At 39.3% G+C, this 12,833-nt stretch overlaps 1 protein-coding gene across 1 annotated transcript in view; it reads left to right on the forward strand.

Moving 5' to 3' along the window:
* Positions 1-12,833, forward strand: part of SMARCD2 (SWI/SNF related, matrix associated, actin dependent regulator of chromatin, subfamily d, member 2) — a 33,698-nt gene that overhangs the window by 1,001 nt on the left and 19,864 nt on the right. Inside the window, exon 2 of the mRNA XM_044446932.1 lies at positions 12,596-12,783. Coding sequence (XP_044302867.1) covers positions 12,596-12,783 — 188 coding nt within the window. The remainder of the gene's footprint in view (positions 1-12,595; positions 12,784-12,833) is intronic.

Genomic DNA, 12,833 nt, shown 5'->3' on the forward strand with positions numbered 1-12,833 from the left:
GATTTGTTTATATGGTACATTCCGAGTCTAACCCAGACCTTTAAAGTGGGGTTTGTCATCTAAATAAATGAAGATGTGGGGTATCTTGGAGTGGAGGCATCAAGGAGCACGGAAGTTTTGACTTTGGGTTCTCTTAGGCCTCGGTGGGTCTCTTGGTTTGGGGGATGGGGAAGATTTTATGATACAAACTGTGGGCCTGTCAGTGCAATTCTGCACATGTTTACTTAGAAGAAAGTTCCACTACATTCAGTAGAGCTTACTACCCTTGTTAGTATTCGGGATTTAGGTCTGTCACACTACGGCAGTGGTTTCTTGGTGTTAAAGGTTTGGATTGTAGTCAGAAAATTGGCTATGGCTGTTCTCTAAATGAAGAACTAGTATTTCCTAGGACTCTCATATCTGTACTTAAAGAGCCACATGAGTTAATAAGTCTGCTCTTTCAGCTTTCTTAGGTAGGTGAAGCAGAATATTGAAAGAAACAAGCCTGTCACTAGGAGAAGGCTCTAAAATGTTCCTTGAAGCCAATAAAATATTTTCTGGCTTGCAGATTTGTCTAGAGCAGAATGCTTACCCCTAGCCTTCATCATCTATAACTGCATATTAAAGTTGTCTTCTCATCAGTTCTTGAGACAGAGAGATAGTATAGTTCTTAGCTATTAGAGAAGGGAAGGGCACAACAATTATGACAAAACGAAAGGTGGACTTGTGGTGGTTTTTTCCCCCCTTGGCTTAGAGAAGCATGCTGTGCAACAATTGATCCTTTATAGTGAAACTGCAAGATACATTCATAATGTGCTTCCCTAAGCCAAGAAAATACTTTATCACCTGAAGTTCATTTGCACTTTTGTCATCATTATTCTTCTTGGAATAGTATGGAATAAATGGTAATAGGAAGTTCTTAAACAAAGCACAGAGTTAAGTACATCAAATGTATAGAACTAATTTCTGAACCACCAATTCACAAACAGATCATAAAAACACCTGTTTTTATTTCAGATGTAAAAACTGGCTACGAGTGGGTTGATAAGTTCCTAGCTATAGTGAGCAAATGTTAGTTTGTTGGTTGATTGACTGATGTAAGAGGTTTAAATCCTTTTTTCAGTCAGGTGGACTCAATCCCTCCCCCATGTTCCCCTCCATAGTTGCTCTGAAGGATTGGGTGCTGAGTGGGTTGTAATGAGAAGGTGAGCAAGGAAAACTCTGGCTGTGCAACAATGGATTAAAGCCATTACAAAAGAAATATAAGGGAATGGCATTGAGCACATGACAGGCTTGAAATGTTCAGCTGAAAGTCTTTGTGAACAGCCATGTTTTAGTCAGACACCTAAAGGAATACAACACTGAGGTATTCTTTTGAATGGGTCTCACAATAAAAAGGCCCTGCTTCTAGTAGGCACCTGCCTTACTGACAGAAGGAGTCTGGAGCAGCACTTTGATTACTCTGGACCAATTAGTCCAAACTATAAAGATATGGTTTGGGACATTCCTCTTTGTAAAACTATGGAGGTTTTATTTTTGGAATGGATAATTGTCCTCATTTTTAAGAAGACCATCCCCCAAAAAACCCCCAAACCTGAAATAATACATGGTGTCAGAAGAATGACAAAGCAAAGGAAAATTCAACTACTTGCAGTATATGGGTGGGGGGAATCTTTGTTGTCCATACGTTGAATAAAATACTTTTTAAAAGAGGAAGTTGTCATGGTTGAAATATTTCTTCCTAAGTTATAGGAACTGTTCAAAACAGGCAACACATTTAGGCAGTTAACTTCTTGGAGAAAATTTGAACTGGTTTGCTGCCTTATTTTATGAAGAAATATTTTGGCTATGATGATTGAGACCATCTATAAAGACAGTTTCCCTTAAAGAAGTTTTACTCAGGGCATCAGAAATATAACACATTGTTTTGTGCTTCATATTTGCTGTGTGTATGTTTCATAGAGAAATATATTGGTGTTTTCCTGCCCAAATCTATGCATATTCAGGCAAAATCAAGTCCTGCTGACTTCAGTGGGAGTTACTGCCTAGTAAACATTCATAGGATTACGGATTTAGTCTGCACTTCTGTCTTCACACTGCCAAAGTTAGTGTGGTCCAGTGACTTAAAAGCTGGCCTTTGTTTAGGAGACCTGGTTTTGGAGCTCCAAGCAACATATAATCTCAGTCTTAGTTTTTCAACAAAATGAAAATAAATACCTTTGAAGACCTGTCCTACATGTGAAGCACAAAAAAGTTGTGGAATTTGCCCATTCCTTCCTTGCATCCCAAATTCCTTTACTGTGCATGTAGAATGGTGCTTCTTTACACTTGTCTTGACACTTCTGTAGCCTATTGATATATCTCAAAGGCTTAGGTTCACACATAATAATCACCCAGAGTTTAGCATACCAAAGTTTACAACACAGCAACATACCATAGGTTATTTTCTGTGTTGTACATGGTTAACAAACTGTGGTTTGTTACCATGGCTGAATTTGCACAACACCACTCAGAAATTCAATAATTCACCCCATGGGTTAGTGTACATGTAGGCCTAGGCACTGTGTTCTTGGCTTTTAAAAGAGTATGTTGTGTGATGTGAAAATGAGTAAGTTTGGTTTTGTTTTTTTTTAATGTGACGAGAGCTCCCATTTAGTCCAAGACTACTTTTGCCTTCTTTCAGTTTGCTTCTATTCTGCATTTATGTTTCATTCATATAATAGGATGCTAAAAGTTGAAATAGGGTCTTACCTCTGGGCTGCTTCTTCATTTGTCCTATTTGCTGCAAATCTAGGAGTTTGCAGGAAATTGAGGAGCTGGGAATCTATGTCATTGCTGGGCCATGCACATGGATAACCAGTCAGAAGTGAAATTTCATTGTTCATCTATTGGGACAAAGATCTTAGTATGCTTGCCTATAAATTGACATTGGAAACAACTTTCAAAATGGGAAATCCATGCAAACAAGACATGGATTTTCAAAAAGTAGCCTAAGATGGTTTAGTGTTTGAATGTAGCAGGGGAGCATTTCATTCTCCAATGCTGTTGCTAATAGGACTGAAGAAAAGGGTTCAGAATAAAATATCCTTGTTTTGAACCTTCAAATATATATTTATATGAAATACAGATCTATTGGACACATAGGACTAGAGATGAAAATGATTGTTTTGGGGGGATTTGCAAGCAAGAACATCACTGATTTAACTTTAAAAGCACCGTGTCTTCAGACACTTCTCTGTAATAGGGGTTTTTATTATATTTTCTTCTGTTGTGGTTCAGGAGTGTTTTCAGTCATCTAAGATCACAGCATTCTTTTTCTTCTCATGTCTCACTACTTCTGGAGTAGCAGGGACTACAATTAAGTAGGAAGAGAATGTTGCTTCAAGTGATTGTACTGCTAAGAACATTATTTGGGAAGGTTGGATGATGTCTGAGATCTTGTTCTAAAAAGATTTTTTCCTCAAATAGGCTTGGATACTATTTTTTTTGTCAAATAGGCTTGGGTATTATTTTTATACAGATGGTGTTGTATTTAGTTTCTTTGCTCTAGGCATCTGTTCAGATGGTACAGTTTGTAGGACACTATATGTGCTTCTGTTTACTATCTGAATTATACAGTGTATAGAATATCCTGCCTTGGGGTAAGGGGCTGCATTTAACCTTTTGGCTCTGTTTTGTAACTGGGACAAACTTTTCAGCAGTCTCTTCCTGCATGTGATGCTCTGAAAGCATCAGCAAAAGCCAGCAGGCAACCAGCCTTAGAGATGTTTGAATCTGAGGGCGATGGCTTGGTTCCTGAGGTTATTGCATCACTTTCAGAGACTTTTAAAAATACATGTTTTGTGACTGTTGCATGCACCACATCTGATAAGTGTTAGCTTTGCTCTGCAGATGAAAAATGTTTCACAAGTGGCCTCTGTTTTCAGCACTAAGAGAAGCTGTGCCCCTGCATGTCCCTCCACTTCCCTTGGTAGTTCTGTAACAAGGAAGCAGGAAACAGAAGCAGCCAAGTATAGCAGTAACTTTAGCAATTATCAGCTTGATGAACCTGCTAAAAGGTGTCATGCACGTCTGTGACTAGATGGGTAGATGTTGACTCCTTTTTTTTCTTTTTGTACTTCAGGCAAAACAGCAAAGTTGGTGAGGAATATATTAGAAATGTTTTTCTGTACTTTGTCTCAAAATATGCATGAGAGAGAAGGTGCCATATTGGTCTCAAAGCATAGATAAAATTCCAGTAGATGCCAGTTCCTCTTGGTATGGGAGTGTGAAAGCTTTCAGGTTACACAGCACTCTCAATATACAGTATTGCTTCCTTTTTAGGGCTGTAACATGATATAAATACAATTTCATTGAGTAAGAGTTTTAGTTGATCAGTTGGTATCTCAGATATGATAATATGTCAGGTGGTAGAAGCATACTTTGCTTTTTAGATTAAAAATGCATGTTATTTCGGGCACCATCTTAGAAAAGACATTAATTTGTGGGAGAAGGAAAATTGGCTCTTTTAAGATAGTGCTTGTTGTTTTCAATTTTGAAGGCACCCATATTTTTTAAAAATACCGCCCCCATTGTCCAGCTAATTGGGATGTGAGCATTTTCAAGTCACGTTTTTTTTAAAGTCAGTAATCTAAATGATCCACTAAGGAAACGATCATGTGTCCCCTAGTCATTATCTGAGTGGCCATAGACTGGTTTGGATTCCTAACTCCAAGATCTAAGACAGTGCTTTGACCTCAAATCTTGGAATAATAGCTCCAACCCTTCCTCCCATAGCCCCTCACAGCCATTGGAGAAAGAACTGTGTTGACTGCTCTCCAAAGTCAGAGATGGGACCTCAGTGAGGGAAAAAGGGAAGGAGAGAACAAAGAGAGGATACAAAGTATCCTAAAGCCATTCAAGCTTCCCTTTCCATTCCAAAAGAACCAAAAATTAGCTTTGCTGTGGCACCTGCTTTGTATCAGATAAGTGTGAATTCAGAGGCTCACACTCATCTCCCTAAAAGTGCACCCTAATTTTTTTTGTTCATTCAGTCAAATTAGTTCTGTGGAACGTGAAAGTTTATATGCTTGTAAAAATTAAAGCCATTTAATTAATAGTTAATTAGACCACTCCAACAGTTGGTTTAGCCATGCCTTGTGACTAAGCTGATTATAACAGTATACTTCAGCCATATTGCTTTGTTGCATAACTTTGCTGGGTAGGGCAATCCAACCTGGAGAGTTGGAGTGTTCTGGGATTGGAAGCTTCAACATATGCACAGCCTTGCAGAGCTCCTGCTGTCAGATATAAGTGAGAGAGCAGCAATGTCTCCTTTTCTTTCAGCTCCAGGGATGGTGGTTGTGTGTTTTCAAGCTTCAGAGCTGGCATACATTTTACCTCATGTTGGAGTATAATTGGAAACTACCATACTTCCATCCACCCCTTCTTACCACAGAGAAATGGGAAGTCCAGTTTATCTTGTGTCTGCTGAGGTGTCCTGGGGGTGGGGGGGAGGTGTCAAAGAATTGAAGCCTAATTGATACAGTTTATATGGAATATAATGTTTGAATTGGGAGGAAGGCATTGTGATAGGGTTGGAACTTATGGTAAACAATATGTGAGGTAGGAGGATAAATGATGGGCTATATCCACAGTGGGCAAGCTGTGGTGTAGGGCACAGATACTAGAGGTAGTTGACAGGTAGTACTTGTATGTTTCATAATGTGAGCTAAACAACTCTTTTTTAATTTAAGCTGAAATTCTCTGCTTCAGTGTGTTCTGTACATAGAATCCTGGAAGATGAACAGTCCTGACGTATTCCTTAAGTGAATAAGATACTATGGGAAGAAGGGTGGATTTGAGTTAAATCAAATTGATTTAAATCGTGATTTAAATCACTAGTCAGCAAGACTAGATTTAAATCATGGTTTTGCATACATGCATGCCTTACCTGTAAGTAGAGGAACTTCATTAAATCATTCTTAAACTAGGTCTCTTTTATAGCCTGCTGACATTATAGGTTTTCTCTTCCAGGGAAAGAATAAAAAGATAAATATCAGAATATATGCAAAAAGATCCAAAGACTTGTGGAGTATTCTGCTCAAAAGGTTTCCCTTTGATTTTTACCACTTGCTCCTTCTTCCTCACACTTAGCTTCTTACGCAGAACTATTCCACTCCCAACAATCTTCTATTCATTGATATTTATTTATTTATTTATTTATTTAGGAAACTTAGCACTTGAGGTAGGGGGGTTGATTCTGGGTACAAAGCATTTTATTTAAAAAAGATCCAACTTAAATTTTTTAAAAAATCTCCATTTAGAATTTTAAAAATCTGCTTTTTTATTTTTTTCAAAAATAATTGATTTTTATCCATCCTGATGGGAAGTCTTAGAGTTGAGTCTCATCTACAAATGCTTCAGTGGCCTCATTTTCTATTGTCACATATTTTTTCCACTTACTCCTTGGTTTTTCTACATTGACTTTGAATTGTGTAAAATCCATCAAAAACTGTTATTGACAATTAAACACTGGCTTACTCAGAAAGCACTCCTGGCTTCAACAGCATAACTCTCAGGAGAACCATTACACTGGGTTTGGCATTGGACAAGTACTAACACACTTTCCATGGGACTTGCTTGCCATGAGACTGGCATTGTCTTGCTGCAAAGATGAGTTCTGCAAAAGAAGCTGAGCACAAATTGCTTTGTGTGGAGCAAGTATTTGTTGTCTTTTATGTTGTTAGTCGCAAAGTTGTATCCGACCCATCACAACCCCATGGACAGCATTTCTCCAGGCCTTTCTGTCCTCCACCATCCCCTGGAGTCCACTTAGGCTCACTCTGACTGTTGTCTTCTATACCCCAGAGCATTTCACAAATGAAAACAGGGAATGTCTTGTATATGTGCAAAATCCCTCTTTTTATACGCAACTTAAGTGCTCCCCCTCACCTTACCAAGGCTCCTCTATGTTCTTCTGTTTGCTGTATCTACTTGCTTGGTAACAGCCTATTCCAGGTTTAATTTCTCAGCAGAGCTGCAATTCAGACACATATAGCATCATTTACTATCTGATAAGTAGTGGAGATTGAAAACACAGTGGTGAATTGGCATTTTGTGTCCATGTGCTTGCATTTACAGGCATGTGCACTAAATAAGATGCATTTGCCCATCCTTTTTCTCTTAGTTGTAATTTCTAGAGACTAGAGGGAGAAAGGAACTAAAACCTGAAGAATTCTAGTGTATATGGGCACTCTGTTCCATGCAGTCAAGTCATCTCCAACTTAGGTTGAACCCATGAATACATGCTTTCTAAAATGTCCTGCCCTTGACAACCTCTCAGCTCATATAAATCCAAGGATATGGCTTCATTTACATAATCAGGATCATATTTGGTCTTCCTTTCCTTCTTCTACCTTTGACTTTCGCTAGCATTATGCTTCAGTGATTCTTGCCTTCTCATGAAGTGCCCAAATTATGACAACCTCAGTTTTGTCATCTTTGCTTCCAGGCAAAGTTCTAGCTAGATTTGATCTAGGACCCACTTGTTCATCTTTCTTTTGGTCCAGGGTGCCACCTCTGTTGTCCAAAATAAGGATAATACTAGGATGGGGCAGAAAATATCATCCCCAGAAAACCTTTTTTTTTCTTTTTCTTTTTTTTGCCCTTTAGATCAATCTTGCTTTCCCTCTAGCCACCATTTTACAAATAGTATTACAATAGCAGCACCATTTGTGCCATTTCAGATGCTGTCTTAAGATGGTATTTTTGTGTTTGTAATTCTACATAGGAGGAAGCAGACTATTTGAAATAAAGTTCACTTGCAGCCCTGTGATTTTGTAACTTGGAAGGAACCAGGAAGGACAATATATTTAAAGACTTTTTTTAAAAAAAGAATGACTTTTTAAAATATTCTATAGCATTTTCTGTAAACAGAATGTTTTAAAAGACTTAGCAGACTTTCTAAAACTTGGCAGCAGATGGTTAGGTGATACCTTGGGGAGAAAATGATGGCAGCTGAGGCTTCCACATGTATAAATTCAGTGTTCCTCTTGGGGCAAGAAAGAATAGGCCACAGGTGACCATGTAACTAAGACTGCTTCTTGAATAAATGTGTGTGGACTTGGGTAGTAACTATAAACTAGGCAGATGTTCAATTTCCTTCATGAGAGCTGATGTACATAATGATATGAAGTCTATAATATTCATAGTGTTAGGAGGCCAACAGATTCAACCTCCATAGTGAAAGGTAAAAGCATCCACATGCATCAGCTTCTGTATACCAATTTACACATTCCATATTTTGAGAAAGTAATGCACTACAAATGATTGAGGAAAATAAACTAAGCCACACATTGCTGGAAAAGATACATATGCACCCACTTGTATACATTGTCCTCTTACTTTTGGCAGGATTTATAATCAGTTTGACTAACTAGCATGAGTTGAGGAGAACCTTTCCTCCGTTATAGCAATTGGTGCCATTTTACACATTACACAGAATTTGCCATAGTGTATGCTCAGTGAACCTACCTGTATGGAACAGGTATTTGCAAGCATGTGCTTGTTGCATCGAGACTTTATGTGCACATTTAAATAATTTTAGTGTTGCCCTAAAATATAATTTGTGAAACCCTGACTGTGACAAAACAGTTCTCTAGGAAATGACTTATTTTATATTGTTAATTCGTTTTATATTTTTAGTGTATTATATTTTAATTGGTGTTTTGTGAGCCGCCCCGAGGCTTCGGCGAATGCGGTGGCATAGAAATTTTCTAAATAAATAAATAAAATGGTTTCATCAGTGAGGAAATCTTAGAGATCAGCAGGATTCCATAATGCATGACTCTTCTGTAGAAGTTTGAGGATCTTAATGTTAAATGTATGGCTAGTAGAAAATGGCACAACTAAGCAAAGTAAAGAAACTTGTTTCATTATGCCGGAGACATCTGCACCTCATCCCCTTCCAAAAAATATTTGGCCCGGAATAAATATTAATTGATCACAGGAAAAAGGGAAGACACAATAAGAGAGGAGACTCTTGTGAACCCTGACAATAAAATGATTCCATCCAGATTGGTAGACCTGGATGCATATTTCAGGTCACCTAGTTTAACTTTGGCTGCATTAAACCATTTTAACAGACATGTGCCCAGTCTGTGCTAAGAAAATCTTCAAGGAAAGATTCCACAACCTTTCTAGGCAACCTGTTCAATGGCTGCCATTAAGTCTGAAGCTTATCCTAAATTTCAGTTTAAATCTTTTCTGGTAGTTTACACTCATTGATGCTTGTGCTATATAAATGCCCAGTATTATTATCCAGATTTGTAATTGCTCAAAGCAATTAACATACGTTACCTTGGTAATTTTCATTATCATATATTGCAGATTAAAAGAAGAGAATAGCTGAGGCTGAGAGAGCAAGGTTTTTGCTTGACCACAGATGGAATTGAGCACAGTTCGGTGAACTGTCATTCTCTTCTGTTTGACAACTTTTTATATGTTTGAAAATATATATCTACTTTTAACAAGTTTTTGCTAGGTTAACATGCCCAACTATTCAAAGGTTTTTGTGTATGACTTTTTTAACCCTTTCTCATGCTCACAACCCTTCTGAATTGCTTTCTCTCTATTATTCACTGCTGTGGGCAATCCTTTCACTGTTGAGCTTGTATGGTGCTGCCCAACCCCCTTTGCCTGTGCTTTGTGTGGGAGTGGCAGTGAGTTAGAGGCAATGCCTGGGCCTGTTGGGGAGGGCTGAAATGTTGCCCTGCTGGCTTGGTTGCTTTGGCAGCTGCATCAGTTCCTTGGCAGCAGGAGCTTGTTTCAGATCCCACAGGGCAAGGGAGTGCAGATCTCTTCTGAAGCAGGTGTGTGCATGAGTGTGAACATATGTGCCCCTCGGGGGCTTCATAAACAAGATTTGTACATCTGTAACTTGAACTGAGGACAGCTATAAAAGATGCTAAATCCTAGTATGCAATTATCCAAATTAGCAGCCACCAGTAGACTTTGAGTTGCCCAGTTCGGTCATGAGTCTTTAACAATTTATGGACCAGAGAAATGTTTTGCAGCCTCTCTTGATAATGAGTTCTAGTGGTGGGAGGAATTCCTTCCATACAGGTAAGCATAGAACTATTAACAGTGAAAAGGCTGGTTGAGTAATAACCTGATGATCCTGGTCCTACTTCTTGGAGAAGTGGCTCCCTTGAACACTAAGGGGAAAGAGTGAGACTGGTCAAGGCTCTTGATTCCATCACTAGAGGTTTGTATAGGAAGACTATGTGTGCCTGTCCAAACTCAAAAATAAGAGGTGGCATTTTGCTTCCCTCCCTGCTTCAAGGCCTGGCAATCCTAGGCAGGGTGCAGCATGCCAGTGTGTAAGGGAAAGAAAGAATGTTCTCATCTTGCTAGTTTTCTATGTTGAAAGGACAAAGATCCTTCTAAAGCTAATGAGGTCAAGAAGACGTTAAGTAAGTAGTCTAATAGATATGTAAGCAGTATCCTGTGCAAACCTATGGAATGAACTGCCGTGAAAACTATAGAGTATATTCCAGCAGAGTCTGGCAGCTACTGTGGCTGCAAAACTAACATGCCAGAGGGTAACTATGCTAATTGGCCCCTAGGCAAAAGGATTACAAAACCCAGATACTCCAGATTTTGATGAAGAATGTGCTAGAGGAATCTATAACTAGAAATACACTCCAAACTGGTAAAACCTAATGGATTCTCACAGGTGTTTTAAAAATGTGTGGCAGCACAGAAGAACAGGTTTTCTTCTCCAAAGTAATAACTTTATGGATGGGCTGTTTATGGATGCAGTGTCAGCAGTCATCATGGAAAAGTTGTTACAAATACACAACCCACCTGCCACCCACCTACCTATCTTGCAGAACCCTCTTATTGAAGAGTGGGTACCAAAGAATTGCAGATATTTTGCCTCAGCCTCAGCGGAGAAGGAAGCAAGAAAGTTCTAACTCACTGGCTATTATTATTTTACATTACTACTACTACTACTACATTACGTTTATATCCCGCCTTTAGCCTTTAAAACTTTTTTTGTTACAAGATGCTTTTTATAGGTATAGTTAGTGCTCAATATGTAACTGTTCCAATCAGCTTTTCAGACATGTTTATAGATTGCAATTATGGCTAACACATTCTATATTTTCACTGTGTTTTGAGTTGCCTTCCGATAGTTGGTCCTTGGAAGAAGGCATGTAAGTGCTAAAATAAATACTATAAATAGTGTTACATTTATTGGGGTCAGACACAGTCAGACTACTGAGTGGCGGTGCTGGTACAGAATTATGTTTTTGTACGAGGTGCTAGATGGTCCAGTGTTGGTAATGAGCACCTTGATGTGATCCTGTACAAGGGCTCCTGTAGTATGCATTGGGAAGTCCAGAGAGTTTTGAAATAGGCAATTATACTATTTGGTACTTAATTCTGGAAAGGTGAAAGTACTTTGTGTAAGCTTCCAGAAATCCTTACAGCTGCCATTTAGATTAAATCATTACTATTCCCATATTGTAGATGGATAACTGAGACTCAGTTATAGTGATTTGCCTAAGGCTACCTGTTGACTTCACAGTTATGCATGTGTTACCTGGTTTACAGCTAATGCTCTTAGCTGTATGCTATACCAACAGCATATGCCTCTTTAGGAATTCTGTGGGCATAGCCAAGTGGCTAAAAGTTTTTGTAGCTGGAACCCTGAATGTGGAACAATTTTACGTATATGCAATGGGAGTGTCTTGCCTGTGGTTTGTCTCTGGTTTTGGTTCCTGTTCCATGCTTCAGTTCTTAAGATGGTAGAGAGTGTGACTGTGGTAAGCACAGTCAAGAAAAGGAAACATAATGCTCTTTTTATCTTGAGATGCTACTTGAAACTGAAATGGAGGGCTTTAGTCTGCCATGCCACCCAGTAACCTATTGCTTTGTCATACTTTAATCAGAGCAGGTTAATTTGAGGTTCTTAGATAAGTGTGAGTTAGAAGAAGACAGGCAGACATTGTTGCTTACAACTGTACCTGGTATAAAGCATATCTGGAACATCAGAATGGCCCTTCTGAATAGAGGAACATAGACCAGCAGTCCATTTTGCCCAATATTGATGACAGAAGGTGGTTTGCATGGTTGGAGAAGGAAAAGAAACCATGTTAGCTTGTCTTCTCCAGCTCGTGTATACTCATTGCTTAGTATGTCATTTCCGTAATTCTGAATCCAGTGAGCTGGGTGGGAGAGCTTGCTTCCAACCCACCATACAACCATGGCTTTCATACTGCCTGTTCTCATGGGTGTGGACACAGAAAATCAAGCATAGTACAGGGGATGATAGAAGTAAGGAAATACACAACTAGCACATGTGGGGTGGGGAAAGGAAGCTACCATAGCTCCTTGCTGCCCCCTAAGAGTGTGAACCTGCTCACTGACTTGCAGCAGCTCTCTGAAGTTTCAGGCAGTTTGTGCAACTCTGCTTGGAGATAACAGGAATTGAACCTGATACCTTCTGTATGCAAAACATGTGCTCTGCATACTAAGCTCTCTGGGAAGTAGTGACTCCAGCCAGGCTTCAGCCAGTATACTCTTCGTGGGTACATTACCTTGAATGCCTTTTGTTCTTTTTTGCCAGCGCGCTGGGATGCTGCCTATTGGCCGGATGCCCATGACAGGATTGCAGGTAGGATCACCATCAGGGCCACCATATGGAGCAGCTTCTCCACTGAGACCTGGAATGCCACAGGCCATGATGGATCCATTCCGGAAGCGCCTCCTTGCTCCGCAGACCCAGCCACCACCATCATTAACCCAAAGACGAGGGTAAGAACTTGAGGTTGGATTAACCTTGTGCATCTATTTTGGTGGAGGGT

This window comes from Varanus komodoensis, unplaced genomic scaffold (assembly GCF_004798865.1).
Source record: "Varanus komodoensis strain SLA01 unplaced genomic scaffold, ASM479886v1 scaffold50, whole genome shotgun sequence".
In the NCBI taxonomy this organism is placed as follows: domain Eukaryota; kingdom Metazoa; phylum Chordata; class Lepidosauria; order Squamata; family Varanidae; genus Varanus; species Varanus komodoensis.